The following is a 15,665-nucleotide window of genomic DNA, read 5'->3' as shown; positions in this document are numbered from 1 at the left end:
CGCGGGCCAGATGTGTCATGCGCTGCCATGCCACCCCCCTCACCCCCCCGGTTTAGTGAAGGGGGAAAAAGTCATGATATGTCACGTGACAACAACGTGACGATGCAAGTTTGACACCCTTGCTTTATGATAACAAGAGTTTTAGAAGTACTGTATATAGATTGCATTTACACAAATAATGATTTATTGCAGAAGGTAGAATTACTATAAAATTCTGAATGTTTAGAAGATGGATGATATCAGTTAATCACAAGTAGGGGTTTTAAGTAATTTGAAAGGATTTATATAATCTGGGAAGATGGAGAAGAAATGGAAAAGAAGATATAAACCAAATATATAAGAAATATATTGTTGATTTTCAAAGGACTTACAATATTGGTAATTTTAAGAAAGGCTAATGGTTTTATAAAGCTACTGCAAATTCAAAAACACTGAATTATACAATGAGATTTTATAGCTACTGTGTTACTGAAGACATGGGTTAACATTACAAGCACTGAATTAGGGTTGCTATGGTAGTAAGCTAGAAGAATACTAGGAAAATTTGCTTCAGGCTTACAGTTACAGTATGTTGCTGTAATTCACATGCCATTGAATTGCAATGTCAAATGCAATGAATTATATTTAAAGCCATAAGCTTATTGACGTTCCAAAGACTTATTTGGACTTAAGTTACTTTCTAAAAACGACATTAATTATGAGAAGATGTGTGTAATAGATCGTATCTTCAATGCAACTATTTAGAAATGCATAGCAAAGTCTGTCCTTAACTGAACTTAACACACTTTAATGGAAAGTGTTCATGTGCTTTCCATTAAGTAAGTAAGTATCTGCTGAAGTTACTTTAACTTGAATCCTGAACATTTTCTGAGCTTTTCCTCAAGATGGTCTTTTTCATGGCATATTGGTTATAACTTTTTCTTCATAGGCACAGGTTTCCTTTTCAATACTATTTTTCTTTTATTAAGGCATTTGTCTTTCTCCTGGGCTTTTTCAGACCACCATTGCATTTTTCATCGTTTTTCCAGTCATCTGAAGGATTTAACTTTCAACTCCCAAATAGCCATTGGGCTAATCTTAATTCAATGGGTATGTCACTGAGAAAGTTCTGCAGCAGACTTTGGGGTAAAGCTGTAAAAATATAGGAAAGAAATGTTTGTTTTAAAGCTGTTTGTTATGCATAAATTTAATTGAGCTCTATGTGTTTTGTGTGTGTGTGTGTGTGTGTGTGTGTGTTTCTCTTTCTCTCTCTCTCTGTCTCTGTCTCTCTCCCTCCCTCCCTCTCGTTCTCTCTCCCTCTACCCCTTCTCTCTCTGTCTCTCTCTCCCTCCCTCCCTTCCTTTCTCTCTTGTTCCCTTTCCTCTCTCTTTCCCCCTCCCTCCCACTCCTCCTATATCTTTCTCTCCCTCCCTCTCTCTCTCTCCCTCCTTCCCTCTCCCCTCTCTCTCCCTCTTTCTCTCCCTCTCTCTTTTCCTCCCTCCCTCTCTCTCCCCTCTCTCTCCCCCCCTCTCTCTCCCTCCCTCTCTCTCTCTCCCTCTCTCTCTCTCTCTCCCTCTCCCTCTCTCTCTCTCTCTCTCTCTCTCAGTAAAGAGATTCTCAGGGTCAGAACAACAGAGAAAATTGTCCAATGGAAGTCCATGGCAAACTGAAGAGATGGGCAGCTAAGAAGTGTGAAGTATAATTAAGTAAATAAAACAAAATTGTAGCCTGGAGTGCATGTACTGTATGCTGTGTAAGCTGCTGTTACTTCATCTCTTTTCTGAAGGGTTCTCAAGCTCAGGACAGGAACATTTTAAGGGTACAATACTCATTTTTCTCTGATTCTAGAAAGCAGAAATCTGTTTGTGTATATTTTACATTTTAAAGGTTTTAGTTTATTTGGGTTTTTCAGTTTGTTTTTTGTATTGCATGGAAACTTATTTGATGCTAAAATCTATCATTGGGTTTAATATTTACTTCATTTCAGTAATAATTTATTAATGTATTAGAGCAGAGATCTTCAAACTTGGCAGCTTTAAGACTTGTGGACTTCAACTCCCAGAATTCTGGGAGTTGAAGTCCACAAGTCTTAAAGCTGCCAAGTTTGAAGACCTCTGTATTAGAGTTAGAACTCTAGAACAAAAAATAATAAAAATAGAAGACTTCCTATTGTAAAGCAATCCAATAGTAATTTTAGAGCAGGAAATACTCCAAGTATTTTTAAAACCAATGATTTAAGCAAGTTCTCTGTCTCTTAAAATCAGTGTATTTCAGTATCAATTAATTCAGATGTATTTAATTAGTTTGTTTGAGAATTATGTTCAATTTCTTTGATTTATTTCCAAAACTCTACAATATACATGTTAACTAGCAATCTGATGAATTCATGACAACTGGGAATTTATGATAGTCCTTCATGACAGCTAGGAAATTAAAGTTGAAACAATAAATTATGTTTTCCCAGGTGGATCTCTGTATGACCTCCATTTCATTGACATTTTGATGTTGGTTCAGTTGGAGGATGTAGCCAGTCCAGCCAAAACAAAATTGCTATCACATTTCTATGAAATAGAGTAGAAAGCAAATATTCCTAAAACAGATAATATAACTATTTATCCTTGAAGATCACTACATACTGACTTTTATCTGAACATTTCCTGTGCTGCACCTGAAGTCTGTCATGGTCCACTTTAATTGACACTGATGCTTAGGAGAGGTAAAAGGTAAAAGAAAAGGTGGCCGAAAAGAGCTCTATTAGTGAAAAGCAGACTGGCAAAATCAAGAACAAACACTCTTTCGTCAAGATGGTATTTTAATGGTTTCTTTACCATTGCTAATATTTTATCCTTGCAATGTGGACTGCTGCAAAATACTGGTTCAAACATCACTTCTGCTTTCCATAATAAAAGAATGAAACCCTAATTATTTTATTTTATTTTATTTTTTATTTTTATTATTTTAATTTAATTTAATTTAATTTTTATTATTATATTTTATTTTATTTTTATTATTTTATTTTCATTTCATTTTATTTTATTTATTAACAGATCATGGGGAATTCTTATGCAGGGCAACTGAAATCTGCCCGTTTTGAAGAAGCTCTTCATAACTCCATAGAGGCCTCCCTCAGATGTAATAGTGTAGTTCCTCGGCCCATCTTCTCCCAGCTCTACCTTGATCCTGAGCAGCCTCCTATTTTGCCGGAAGGTAACCAAGCAAGTATGGCATATTCTAATTGTTCTTATGCTATGTAAAATGTTTATTATTATTTTTTAAAGAAGTTTTTCAGATGTATATTTTTTTAAAGGAATATGTGGTTGACCTTTTTTTAAAAAAAAAAAATCATGCATTCCAGATGTGAAACCAAAAGTGGAAGAGCTAGACAAAGAATTGATGCATCGTTACACACAGAATGGAAGTTTGGATTTTTCCACCAGCCAGACTATTAACGAAACAGAAGAAGATGAGGAGGATGAAGACATGTCTGATTCTAATAGTCCGCCAATCCCATATGCACAAAAACCTGCCCCAGAAGGATCTTGCACTACTGATGGTTGGTTTAAATCTTCCCTATCTAACATTTCAAAGCAGAATCAGAGGTGTCTGTGGCAGAGCAGTTATTAAATGATGAAAAGAGTTTGCCTCCTTTGTATATGTTATACATTATGATGTCACAGGCATACAGGAAAAGGGCAGCAGTTGCTTTATGATGGTTGTGTTAGTTTCACAGAAGGATCATACCCTGCAGATACTACTTTGTCCAAAGTTAGAAAGAAATAAATTATGCTAAGGATACATTTGTGATATGAACATATAACCTTTTTTTTTTTTTTGGTAACAAAATCTAAAAAAAGTCATAAAAAGACAATATAATATCTACTTCTAATTTGAAGCTAGCCCTATTTGGTTCAATAGAATTTTTGACATGTTATAATATCTAGGGCTCCTTGATGAAATATTTTTATTCAGTTAAAATTGGACTTGCTTGCATGCAAACTAAATGCAAGATTAAAGTCTGAATCTGTTTATAATGTTACTTGAGCAACAAGCAATATTGGAAATAGCTCAAATTCTTATATTCTTAAAGGGTATTGTAAGAAGTGGTCCAGGAGGAATAGTTTATTTAAATCCTATATCATAAATATTAATAATAATTTTAGTTAACATGTTTAATATCCAACATATTGTTCAATCATTGTCCTTTATGAAAATTAATTTTTTCTTCTAAACTATCTTATAAATATCTTCTAATTATCTTCTAAAAATACAGAATAAATCAAGCAGTATTTTTCTTAACCCAAAAATGAAACATGGGCTATGTATTTCTTGAATAGTACTATTCTGGTTAACTTTACAATTAAAATTAGAAATTTAGATTATATTTTTAGATACAATTTGGCTTGTCTTTCTGGTGGTACCAGGCAAAAATATATTTTAACAATTTATATGAAGAAAATGTTTTGTTCAATAAAGAAAGCTGTCCCTTTCCCACTTCCCAAATCTGAAAATTTCCACATAAAGTGCAGTTCAGGTTGTAGAGAGTTCTAAGGTGAAAATACACCAGAAGAGAAATTTATTTACAGAAGTGAGATTCTTGAGAAATACTACGGAGGTTGTTTTAGCCAACAAATATATACTTCTCTTCAGACTAGTTTCATTTTAAACTTCATTCACTTCTATGACCTTTGTGCTTTCCTACCCTTATTTCTCTTGCCAAAAGATTGACAAATTATTTGCACTAGATTAAGATTGCAATATGAAACATGCTTACCTGGAAACAGATTTCACTGAATTTACTGAGACCAAAATAGACATATACTGAATCATACATATAAATCATAGCAATTACATTGCTGGGGTCAAGGCTGTATGAAAAATTTAAGTTATTGCTATGGGAATTGTGAAAGCCATGTTAAAACAAGTGATGTACTGAATGTGTTCAGCAGAAAACTATTTCGTAAGATTAATATTAATCCTCTCTTGGATCAGAACAGCAAGTATTATGCCTTGTGTTTCCATCCACCCAGCTCATCTACTTTCCCGTAAACATCCTGTGTTTTGTTTGGTTATATTTTGCTCAATTGTAGCTTGTAGGCATAAAAATCCAATATGGCAAGTCCAAAATATACAGTTGATTTTCTGGAAAAGACTGCAGTAATGGATCAAATGATTTTTGACTTTAAAACCTGAACTTCATGTAGAGACCATAACATGTGATTTGTCTGGGGTGCTATTGAAGCAGAACTGGTCAATTAGGTAGTAGATATGGCCCTACCATATACATTTATGTACTTATACATTTATAAGATGTATATTCTGTTTTTATTGTTTTTTTTAACAATCAAGGGTATTATTTATTACTGATGATGTGGTTTGGTTATTAAATGCAACATGAGAGAGAGCCAAACTGAGTTCTGAGTTACTCAGCAACTGTGAAAATGCCAAATGGAAGTGACTGTGAACTGCATTTTTCATGTAAATCTTAGTATGTCATTTCTAATGCAAAATCCTTATCTTAAAGTAGCACAAAAACAGGTCTGTACCTCACAAAAGAGATGGTAATTGTTTCTGTTAAAGAAAGGGGGGATAGAGGGGGATAGAGACAATTTTTGCTTTACACAATTTCAGACCTTTTGTTTATATTTTCACAGCTGAGTTGGCTGTCTTTTCTTCTTAGTTGCTTAAAAGATGACTGTAGAGTGCAAAGATCAGTATTTCTGGAAAACAGAAATATCTTATTGGCAATTTATTAGAGGATATGGATATGTTGATTCAATTCTGAAAAGCAGCAAGCTCTTAAACTCCAAATAATGATTGATTGAATGGACACCATTGAAAATGGAGCCTAATGAATTGCTCCAGGGATTTGTATTTTGCATTTCTTTGGAATAAGAATGTAAGGGGTTTTTTTTGTTTGTTTTTACTTTAGAGAAGTAAATTTGCATCCCTTAATTATTTGCTGTTTTTAGCGCATGCTGTAGTCCTTAATTCAAAATGCTAATGTGTCTTTTGTTCAAATCAACACAATTGCAAAGACACTGATTGAGTTCTGGAAAATAATAATGTACTCTCTCTTAACACAATAGCTATTGGCTAATGTTGGCTAAAATAAGCAGTCTGCATTTTTATAGAACTGTTCAATCTTTAATTTCTATAATCTAATGAATGCTGCACCTTTGATATTTCTTAAGTTTCAAAGGATCCAAGGACCCAGCTCTCAATTGTAGTTAACAGAATAATCAAATACAAAGATTGTAAATTAAAGAACAGATAGTGCAGACACCTTGCTCCAGAATCTTTTGGGTTCTCTTTAAAGAGAAATTTGTTTAGCTTTCCTTTTTATCTCTATTGCTGATCTAAAATGTTTTTAATAAGAAAGAGTAATTTTAAGGACATTGCAACATATTGCAATGATTTCTGTGACCCAGTATGTTACAGAATTTAAGGATTTCCAATCCCATAGCACTTTCTCCATCCAGTTTTTGCTTAGAAAAGGAATGTTTGTTATACCTTAGCACTATCTAATGCATCCAACAGCAATAATGTATGTGATGCAGCTTAACAATGGTGGGATGAGACCTGAAAGAGGCTGGTGCTAGCTCAGTCAGAAATAGCTTACAGAATGTATGATGGTTAAAATTAGTAAGAAAATGTAAATAAGAATATATAAAAAATGTACTTAAAAAAAAATCTAGTGTCTTAGAAGTCACATAAAGAAAATAAAATACTTGTCTTTCCTACAGGAGTTAGCAAATATGGATGGATGGATTTTTTGTTTTACTTTCAGTAAACAATAGATTTTGGCACAGTGAAGTGTTCTTGAAATGAAAACATTAAGATGTTTGAATTTCTCTCAGAGAATTTGTAAAAATGGCTATAGTTCTTTCTCTTATATTCTATTTCTATAGTTAATTAAATCTATTTTGCTCTTTGTAACACCATTTTGTCAGTTAATGCCCCTTCCAGCACTTTTCCAGCTAAAGTTGTGGAATAGTGTTGGTTGTAATTAAGACCACCCTGTTCTTCCTTATCACTCGTGATATTTGCTTTCCTTATCTTCATCTCTATGTGCCTCTGGCCATAGCCATTCTCTCTTATATACCATAGCAGTAATTGCTACTGTTCATTGTTCATGGTAATTGTTACTGCTGAGTGTTTGATCTAAAAAAATGATTACATGCATAAGGAACATTTAAATCATTTGATCACTGTTAAACAATATGCCCCAAATAATGTTGGATGAGCACATTGTAAGCAAACAAATAGTAAGACATATATGTGTATAAGGCTATGTGACTTTTTAATTATATTTTATATAAACACAATAGCCTCCTCAAAATGTTATTCAACCAAATATAGCAAAAGCAGATGCTACATAGTTAAAGCTACAAAAAAGTAAGTTCAAGATAGACATTGTGAGGAACTTGTAAACTGTATTGTACGAACTATAAGACAGTGCAACAGGTTGCCACATGAATCAGTTCTTGACTGGAGGAATTCAAACAGCTATTTTGCACTAGAACTTCCAAACCCTCCCCCAAATGAACCCAGACTGAACATTTGGCTGTTCCCCCTTTGGTGATGTCATTACATCAACAATGGTATTTCTTACAGTCCTAGGGTATCTCCCCCTCCCCCCTTTTGTATGTGTGATACACAGAGCTGTGGAGTCGGGAGATAAATGTTCCGACTCCGACTCCGACTCCGACTCCTCAGTTTTTTGTACTTCCGACTCCGACTCCGACTCCGACTCCCCGACTCCGACTCCTCTGTATTAATATGCGAATGTATTTTATACATTCCTTGAAGGAAAGAAAGGCAACATACATGTCATTACCACAGGACTACTGGCTGGGAAGCCAACAGTCTACTGTATTGAACAGTTTAAGCAAAAGACAAACACAATGAAAACAACAAAGTTTTATTAATTTTTTTTTATTAATTTAATTAATCAAGTTGCTGGATAGTAGCAGCAGGCATAAACATCAGGAACAGGAACTTTACCAGTTCAAAAATACAAACCACATTATTTGGTTGTTTTAGAACAAAAACAAAGCTTATCTATATGAACCAAAAACAAAATCTGTAAAACCTAGAAATGGTTTATATTAATCTTGAAATGTAGTTATAGGCTTAGCAAATGCAAATCAATTCAATGTAGAGTTCTAAGGAAGAGAATTGCCTCTGCCAGATCCTCTTTCATAGAGGCTCTTAAGTCAGACTTTATTATTTTTAGGGCTGAAAATAATCTTTCGACACTGACTTGGGTGGGTGGCATTGCAGTAACTATTCTGGCCACATCACTAACGATCTCTGGATAAACAAGGATGGCTTCTTCAACAGTAAGTTTTGATGAGCGATCATACTTTTCAACTTCTTTTAGTGCTTTATAAAACTCCTGTTGGAATTTTTTTATTTGGACATTTACTGGTTCTGTAACGCTTATGCGACGTCGCTTTCCTTTAGCAACTTCCATTTTGTCTAAGAAGGAATCAAAGTCTAATTCTTCGTTTGAAGAAGATGATTCTGAGTTACCATTATTGCTTAAAAGAACTCCATCCTCCTGTGGAGGTATTTCAGGTCGTAATCCCTTCATGCGAACTGCTACATCATAGAGGGCCTTTTTCCCAGTAGCAATCTGTTTACTGTTCAATAAAAGTCGGCTCATTGGGTCGACATAAATAGCCGCTAACAAGATTTCATTTTCCAGCAAAAGACTCTCTCTTTTCATCATTGAAGATGCAATGCCCTCAGCTATTAACCCTCCATTTTTGTTCAGGCGATATAACAGGCTCTTCCATTCCAAGAGGAATTTACCCGGGGTTAGATCATCACATTGCAACCTCTTGGTGACAGTGAAGGGGTGAGAAAGAAGGTTCTCCAGCTCTTTTGTTTGTGTCCACTGGCTTGCAGTTAATGCAAGATTTTCATTGTCCATTTCTTCTATGAAGTCTTTAAGTTCAAGCAAACGCTTCACCATTAAATAAGTGCTTCCCCAGCGAGTTGTTTGATCCAAAATGGCTCCTTTTCCTGCACGTCTTTTCAAAATTGCATCTGTTTTTGGGGCCCTGGCTGCAACAGTTACTTGCCGTAATTTGCCAATTAATGTAGCTGCATGGCGATCTTTTAATCCATCTCTTATGGCAAGTTGCAGTGTATGAACAGCACATCGCATATGATGAATAGTAGCAAGCTTCAATGCTTCTTCAACAAAGTTGTCTAAAAAAATGTCAGCATTCTCTTCAGTTTCTAAACTTTCTCTAATACTTGCAGAGCTGTCTTCCTCTAAGTCTAATATCTGTTTGATACCTTCTTCATCTGCCTTCATCTTCTCAATTGTGCTCAACATGTTAGAAGCGTTATTTGTCACAACACATAAAATCTGTTCCTTTTTAATTTCAAAATCTTCTAGAACACCCTCCACTAACTTCTGAAGGTAATCACTGGTGTGATGTGCCTGAGTGTCCTTTACTCCGAGGGTCCGTGTTATTGTTTTGTTATTTTCATCCACAAATCTAACATTAATAGCGAAATAATTGACTCTGTGACGTGTGCATGCATCCATTTTAAGGAAGACAAAACGTCCTTTCATAACTTTCTGTAGTTCTTCCTTTTTACATTTGGCCTCCTCAATTATAAGTTTCCTTATACTTTCTCTTTCCAGAGAAACACCAAGTTTTTTTGCCATTTCTCCATTTAGGCCTAAAAAGGCTGTCTGTGAAAAGAAGGATAGTGGTACACTATTCTTTACTACCATTTCAATAATGTGGTGTTTGAATTTTTCTGGTGTCATCCTTATGGTAACTTTGTCAGATATAAAGAATTTTCTTATTTGTGATTGTTCTCCAGTAGATTTCTGAACGTTTTTTGTCACAGAAGTAGATGCAATGTTTTCATTGCTATCTTTCTCATTCACGGCTTCTAACACTTTGGGATGAAAACGCTGTAAGTGTCTTTTCAAATTTGATGCTCTTGTAGGTGCATTTTTATCAGGCCCACTGAAACTGCTAATTTTTGCATCACATTGTTTTTCACCATCATCATCTTTTCTAATACATTGGCACACGTAATGTTTTCCATCACTTGATAATGCAAAGTGCTCATAAACAGTAGACTTTGTTGTGTTTGTTGTTAGCAGTCTTTTTGCCATTGTTTAGGATGCCTCTTTCCCTAAAATATAAAATATGTTATACTAACTGGCATATAATTAGATTTTTAATATCAACATACACAGTCTTGTAAGTTGTACGTACATGGCTTTATACAAACAAATAAGCTATATATCCCAGCACTAAACCTAGACATGATTTGTCCTATACAATATAAACACTTACAGTTGAATCCAAGAAGCTGTTCCACCAAGTTCTTCTAAGCCAGTGGTTCTCAACCTTCCTAATGCCGCGACCCTTTAATACAGTTCCTCATGTTGTGGTGACCCCCAACCAGGGGTGGGTTCTAAATTTTTTTACTACCGGTTCTGTGGGCGTGGCTTATTTTGTGGGCATGGCTTGGAGGTTATGTGACTGGGTGGGTGTGGCTAGCTGGTCATGTGACCGGGTGGCCATGGCTATGTGTATAGAGGGCTGAAAAAAGTCATTTCTGACAGGTCCTCGCACTTTTGACTGGTCCTCACACTTATGACCATCCTCACATTTATGCCCGTGCAGCATTTTTAACAACCATGTCACTCATTTCACAACTGCTTCTCTTCACCATGGTGACAAGATAGGGCAAAAACGTAAAATGTGAGGACAGTCGTAAGTTCGAGGACTGGTCAAAAGGGAGAGGACCAGTCAGAAATAACTTTTTCAGCCCTCTGAGTAGTCCATATACATAAAAGGATACAGCAATAGAGAGGGATGAAGGAAGGGAAGGGAAATTAGAGTAGGAGTGAGGGTAAGAGAGGGAGGAAGAGAGGAGGAGAAGGAGAAAGGAAGAGGAAGTAGGGAGGAGAAGAAGAGGGTGAGGAAGAGAAAGTAAGAAGGAAAGAAAAGAGAGAGGTGGTAGGTTTGAGGAGAAAGATTGCTGTACAATAAAAAAGATGAAAGGGAAGAAAGCCAACCCCAAACAAATATAAAGATATTAAGATAAAGAATGAATTGTTAAACTTTAAAGAATAAAAGAGAACAAATATGAATAAATAACAATAATTAGAAACACATATACAAACATACAATGTATTTTCTTTGAACAGAGTATTTGGCCGGTTCATAAATTATTTCCATGCAATCCAATTTCTTACAAATCAATTAATTATATTTACCAATAATAATAAACCAAATAATTTCCCCCATATATTCCTCCAAACCACAACTTAACCATTTCTGCTTTCAACACAATATACAATTAATAGTATCTCAATTATTACAATTCCCTAGTTAAATAGAGCTTTTTTTCTTTTGTGTTTTAAAATCTCCTTTTTTCCCTAAATTTCCCGTTGTTTGCACCTACCTTTTTTGGTGAGGAAAAAGAAAAGAAATCTGCCTGCCTAATTTTCTAACATGCAAAACCAACAGCCTGCTTTACTTTCTCTTTCGTTTTTCAGTATAGCTAGGGGGGGAAAAATCTGCAGTCTTTCCAAGCAAGCAAAAGAGCACTGAGCAAAACAGCTCAGAGCAAATCAGCTGGGGGTCGGGAGCCGATCTAATCAAGGGCTAATTAGCCTATGCTGAAGCTCCGTGGGCCAATAAAATTACAAAAAAACCACCGAACCATTTGTTAAATTGCTGGGTCGCCCGCCCCTCGCCCACCACTATTTATTGGCAATAAATAGTGGTGCGGAGGGGCGGGGCAAGCCAGCAATTTAACAAATGGTTGGGCTGCACCACTGGCTCTAGGGCGGCCCTTTGAAGCCCCGTGGCAAGAATTTAAACAGTTTTTTTTCCTCTAGCCATCGGAGGCAGCAATAGATTGGGAGTGGGCGGGGTAAACGAACGGCCAGCGATCCAACAGAGCAGAGAGTGAGGGTGAGTGAAGGCATGGGGGGGGGCAGAGAGGGCTTTGGCGACTCCTGTGAAATGGCCGTTCGACCCCCAAAGGGGTCGCGACCCCCAGGTTGAGAACCGCTGTTCTAAGCTCTTCTAGCAGAGAGAGGTAGTTGGGCAGAAGCTGCTGCCTTCTCCTTTTTGTGTGCTGATCTGCTGCTGAAGATAGGGCAGTGGGAGGATCCAGGAAGGGGCATTTATTATAAAACATGATTTCCCTAGTAGAATCCCATAGTCATGTTTAAAGTTTAAGCTAACAATCAGAGTTTACAAGTTTTTATAGCCTTAGCTGAATGACAGCAGTTTTTCCAATGGTTTACAGCTTCAGTCTTGAACTATTGACCCTCCATTCCCTTCACTTATGCAAGTGTCTCTAGTCCTGCAAAAAACATATTTACTTAATCCCTTATCAGTGAGAGGCTAGGTTACCCATGGGCGCTGCGTTCCCTGTAACAGCAGAACACAACACTATGGAAAGTATAAGTATTGCCACTCCTAATTGTGCGTTGCGTGCCTTATAGTGAAGCACATGAAAAGCATGCTTCTTCACGGTCACTTAACGTGTTCATTTTGCGGTTACGTGAGGCACTGCATGCATTGGTCTTTATTCTTACAGTAGAGAAGTCATTAATTATAACTTTTTGTGAATTGGGACATTTAAACTTGCTTTTTTTAAAATTCCAATCTAAATTTAGTAGGAGTCGGAGTCGGAGTCGGTGCATTGTTTGCCGACTCCGACTCCGACTCCAGGTACCCAAAATTTCCTCCGACTCCGACTCCTCGACTCCGACTCCGACTCCGACTCCACAGCACTGGTGATACACAGTGAAGGAAAATTGCTTGCCCCAGCTTTAAATTGAGAAGCAAGTGGCCCTTGCATTTTCAACATTGAAGGAATGAGTGAGAAGTGGTTTTGGAAAAAAGTGTGTCTTCTGAATAATTCCTCTTCACCAAAATACCGTAATTGCAACAGGCACACTGTTTTCCATCTGTAGCAGAAAACAGTGCCATGCAGGGGTGAAATGCTCCCAGTTTGGACCGCCTCGGGTGAATAGGTAACGATGGCAGCAGGCAGTTCGGAGAACTGGTTGGAAAAATCCCTGCCCCCACCCCCCATGCCCAGCTGAGCCGCGCAATCATCAGAGCCTTTTTTTTCTTTAAAATGGCTCTGACGAGCCAAGCTCTGACCATCCCAGCTGAGATGCCTGCTAATCAGGCAACTCAGCTTTGATCGCCAGAGCCATGTAAAAGAAAAAAAGTCTCTCCCCCCCCCCTGCCCACCTAGCTTGCTTACCTTAATTGCTGGTCGCAACGCTATAATACCTGCAATCCATTGTGTCAGCAAGCAACTGAATCTCCCTGTCTGCAATCAAGCTCATCGGTGAGCAGCTCTATCTACAACTTTAAGACTTGTGGACTTCAACTCCCAACAAAGCTGGCTGAGGAATTCTGGGAGTTGAAGTCCACAAGTCTTAAAGTTGCCAAGGTTGGAGACCCCTATTCTATTGGGTAAGTTTTTTTCCCCTTTGGGAGCTTTAAAAAAAAATAGTTAATTGCAGTTTTTTTTAGTTCTTTTTTTAGACCTAGCCATTTAAAGTTTAGGAAGTTTTAAATTTAGCTGCTTTTATATAAAAATAAAAATAAAATAAAATAAAATAATATTTGTGCAGCTTTCTGAGATTTAGTGTGTTTCTGTAGTGTTTCACTCTAACTACACAAACACACAAAATCTCACAAAGCTGTATGTGGAATTTTGTGTGTGTAAAGTGTGAAAGTTGGTTTTTTGGGCTTTCTGTGGCTGTGTGAGGTTCCTGCTTGTTGCAGGGGCCATTTTGGGTCTAGCACAGCTGCTTTTACATTGTGGGTGAGCCAGTTGTGTTGTGTTGTGTTGTGTTGTGTGTGTATAAAGTGTGAAAGTTGTTTTTTGGGGGGCTTTTTGTGGCTGTGTGAGGTTCCTGCTTGTTGCGGGGCCATTTTGGGTTTAGCATAGCTGCTTTTACATTGTGGGTGAGCCAGTTGTGTTGTGTTGTGTTTTGTAGGTTAAAAAAGGGCAAAGAAGTGACATTGACTTGGCTATGCCCACCCAGTCACCTTACCACCAAGCCCTGCCCACTAATTAAGCCACGCCCACAGAACCAGTAGCAAAAAAAATTAGATTTCACCCCTGGTGCCATGTATCTTTCTTTGTAGATGAAAATATTGTGCATGGTTGTAGACGTCTATGAGCCTGTGACTCACATTCATTTTTCATTAATCTAATGTTCTCTATTAAAGCAAAGTTGCCATGAGATGCTATAGACTACTGCTAGTTTAATCCAAACAATCTGGAGCAGCTGGGAAAACCTGTTTGGATTTAGGAATTTAGCAGCATCTTCCAATTGATTAGGCAGTTTACCTGTATTGCATCCAGACATGGCATCCTATTGAAAGTAATGTTGTTTAGGTTGATAGTACACAGCTGTACATTTGATTCACAAAGAGAAAAGGAAGGCATCTTTTCAATTGTTTTTCAGGAGCAGGAAGAAAGAGGAGGCAAAATATGTGCAGCACAACACAGTGCATAAACTCCTAATTTTGTTTCATGAACCTACATTTGTTTTATATATCTAACTAGCTGATAACCCGGCGTTGCCCGGATATTTATAGATGTCGAAGCGTTTGTCTGATAGGAAGCCATTGGGAAGGGCATTTCTTCCCCCTACTCCCATTTCCATCATCCCTGCCCTCTCCTTACCCCTCCCATGTGCTCCTCTTTCCTGCCCTGTCTACAATCCTGGCACTTTGCCTCAAATCCATCAGGCACTTCCCCATTGGTCCACTGGAGGGTGAACATCATGGCTGGCTTTCCAGAAGAAGCTGCAGAGGAACTGACATCACAAACAATTGCCGCTCTAGAATGCCGCATTCGCTTTCCTTAAAGGCCCAGGCATTCTAGAGTTACGCTGGAACACACACAGACACATCCACCCAGCCTAGGGGTGTCTTACACCCACAATATTTGATTCCAGATGGTAAATCATCTGTATACCAAATGGTTGAAATTGCTTGAGCTGTTCTTTGCCCATGATAAACTAATGTACCAGGTAGCTGTTTTGTGAAAGGGGAAGGGGTTAGAAATATGAAGCCCAGAGTGACCAGTGTACTTGGAAGTTTTTCTAAATGGTTGTTTCATGATGTATCATTTCTTTTCAGGTTTTTGTCAAGCCGGCAAAGATTTGCGATTAGTATCGCTGCGTATGGAACAGATTGATATCCCACCAGGCTTCCTGTTGGTTGGAGCTAAGTCTCCAAATCTTCCTGAGCATATTCTAGTCTGTGCTGTTGATAAAAGATTTCTGCCAGATGACCATGGAAAAAATGCACTTTTAGGTAAATGAAAATTCATTTATTATTCCTCACAATATGACAGCTTTACAGTGAACTGAATTTACAGTATGTTATATTGGTTTGATTCACTTCAGAGCTTTCTCCCTGTACTATTCTAAGATACTTTTTGAAAGCTTATTCATTAGAGAAAAAATTGTTTGGAATCTTGCACTTTATTAAGTGCAGTCTATTTATTTGTCAGTATTAGCAAACCTTAAGAGCCTCATTATAGAGACAGGGTTGAGATCGAAAGGATTTTTTTTCTTCAAAGGGAAAGTTTATTAAGAAAGTTACATACTTTACTAGAATGACTGTCTTTGGCCTTTCTTTTTCGTC

The 15,665-nt window shown here is 37.2% G+C and overlaps 1 protein-coding gene across 1 annotated transcript in view; it reads left to right on the top strand.

The window, feature by feature from the left end:
- Positions 1-3,029: 3,029 nt before the first annotated feature.
- The window catches only part of GREB1L (GREB1 like retinoic acid receptor coactivator), an 80,737-nt gene continuing 68,101 nt past the window's right edge, over positions 3,030-15,665 (top strand). The window contains exons 1-3 of the mRNA XM_070942348.1: positions 3,030-3,186; positions 3,335-3,532; positions 15,156-15,332. Coding sequence (XP_070798449.1) covers positions 3,030-3,186; positions 3,335-3,532; positions 15,156-15,332 — 532 coding nt within the window. The remainder of the gene's footprint in view (positions 3,187-3,334; positions 3,533-15,155; positions 15,333-15,665) is intronic.

The sequence above is a fragment of the Pituophis catenifer genome, unplaced genomic scaffold (genome assembly GCF_029215685.1).
Source record: "Pituophis catenifer annectens isolate HBS135680 unplaced genomic scaffold, rPitCat1.0.hap2 SCAF_3, whole genome shotgun sequence".
Taxonomy (NCBI): domain Eukaryota; kingdom Metazoa; phylum Chordata; class Lepidosauria; order Squamata; family Colubridae; genus Pituophis; species Pituophis catenifer.
Note: the sequence above shows the minus strand (reverse complement) of the source record. Positions and strands in the feature narration are given on the sequence as shown.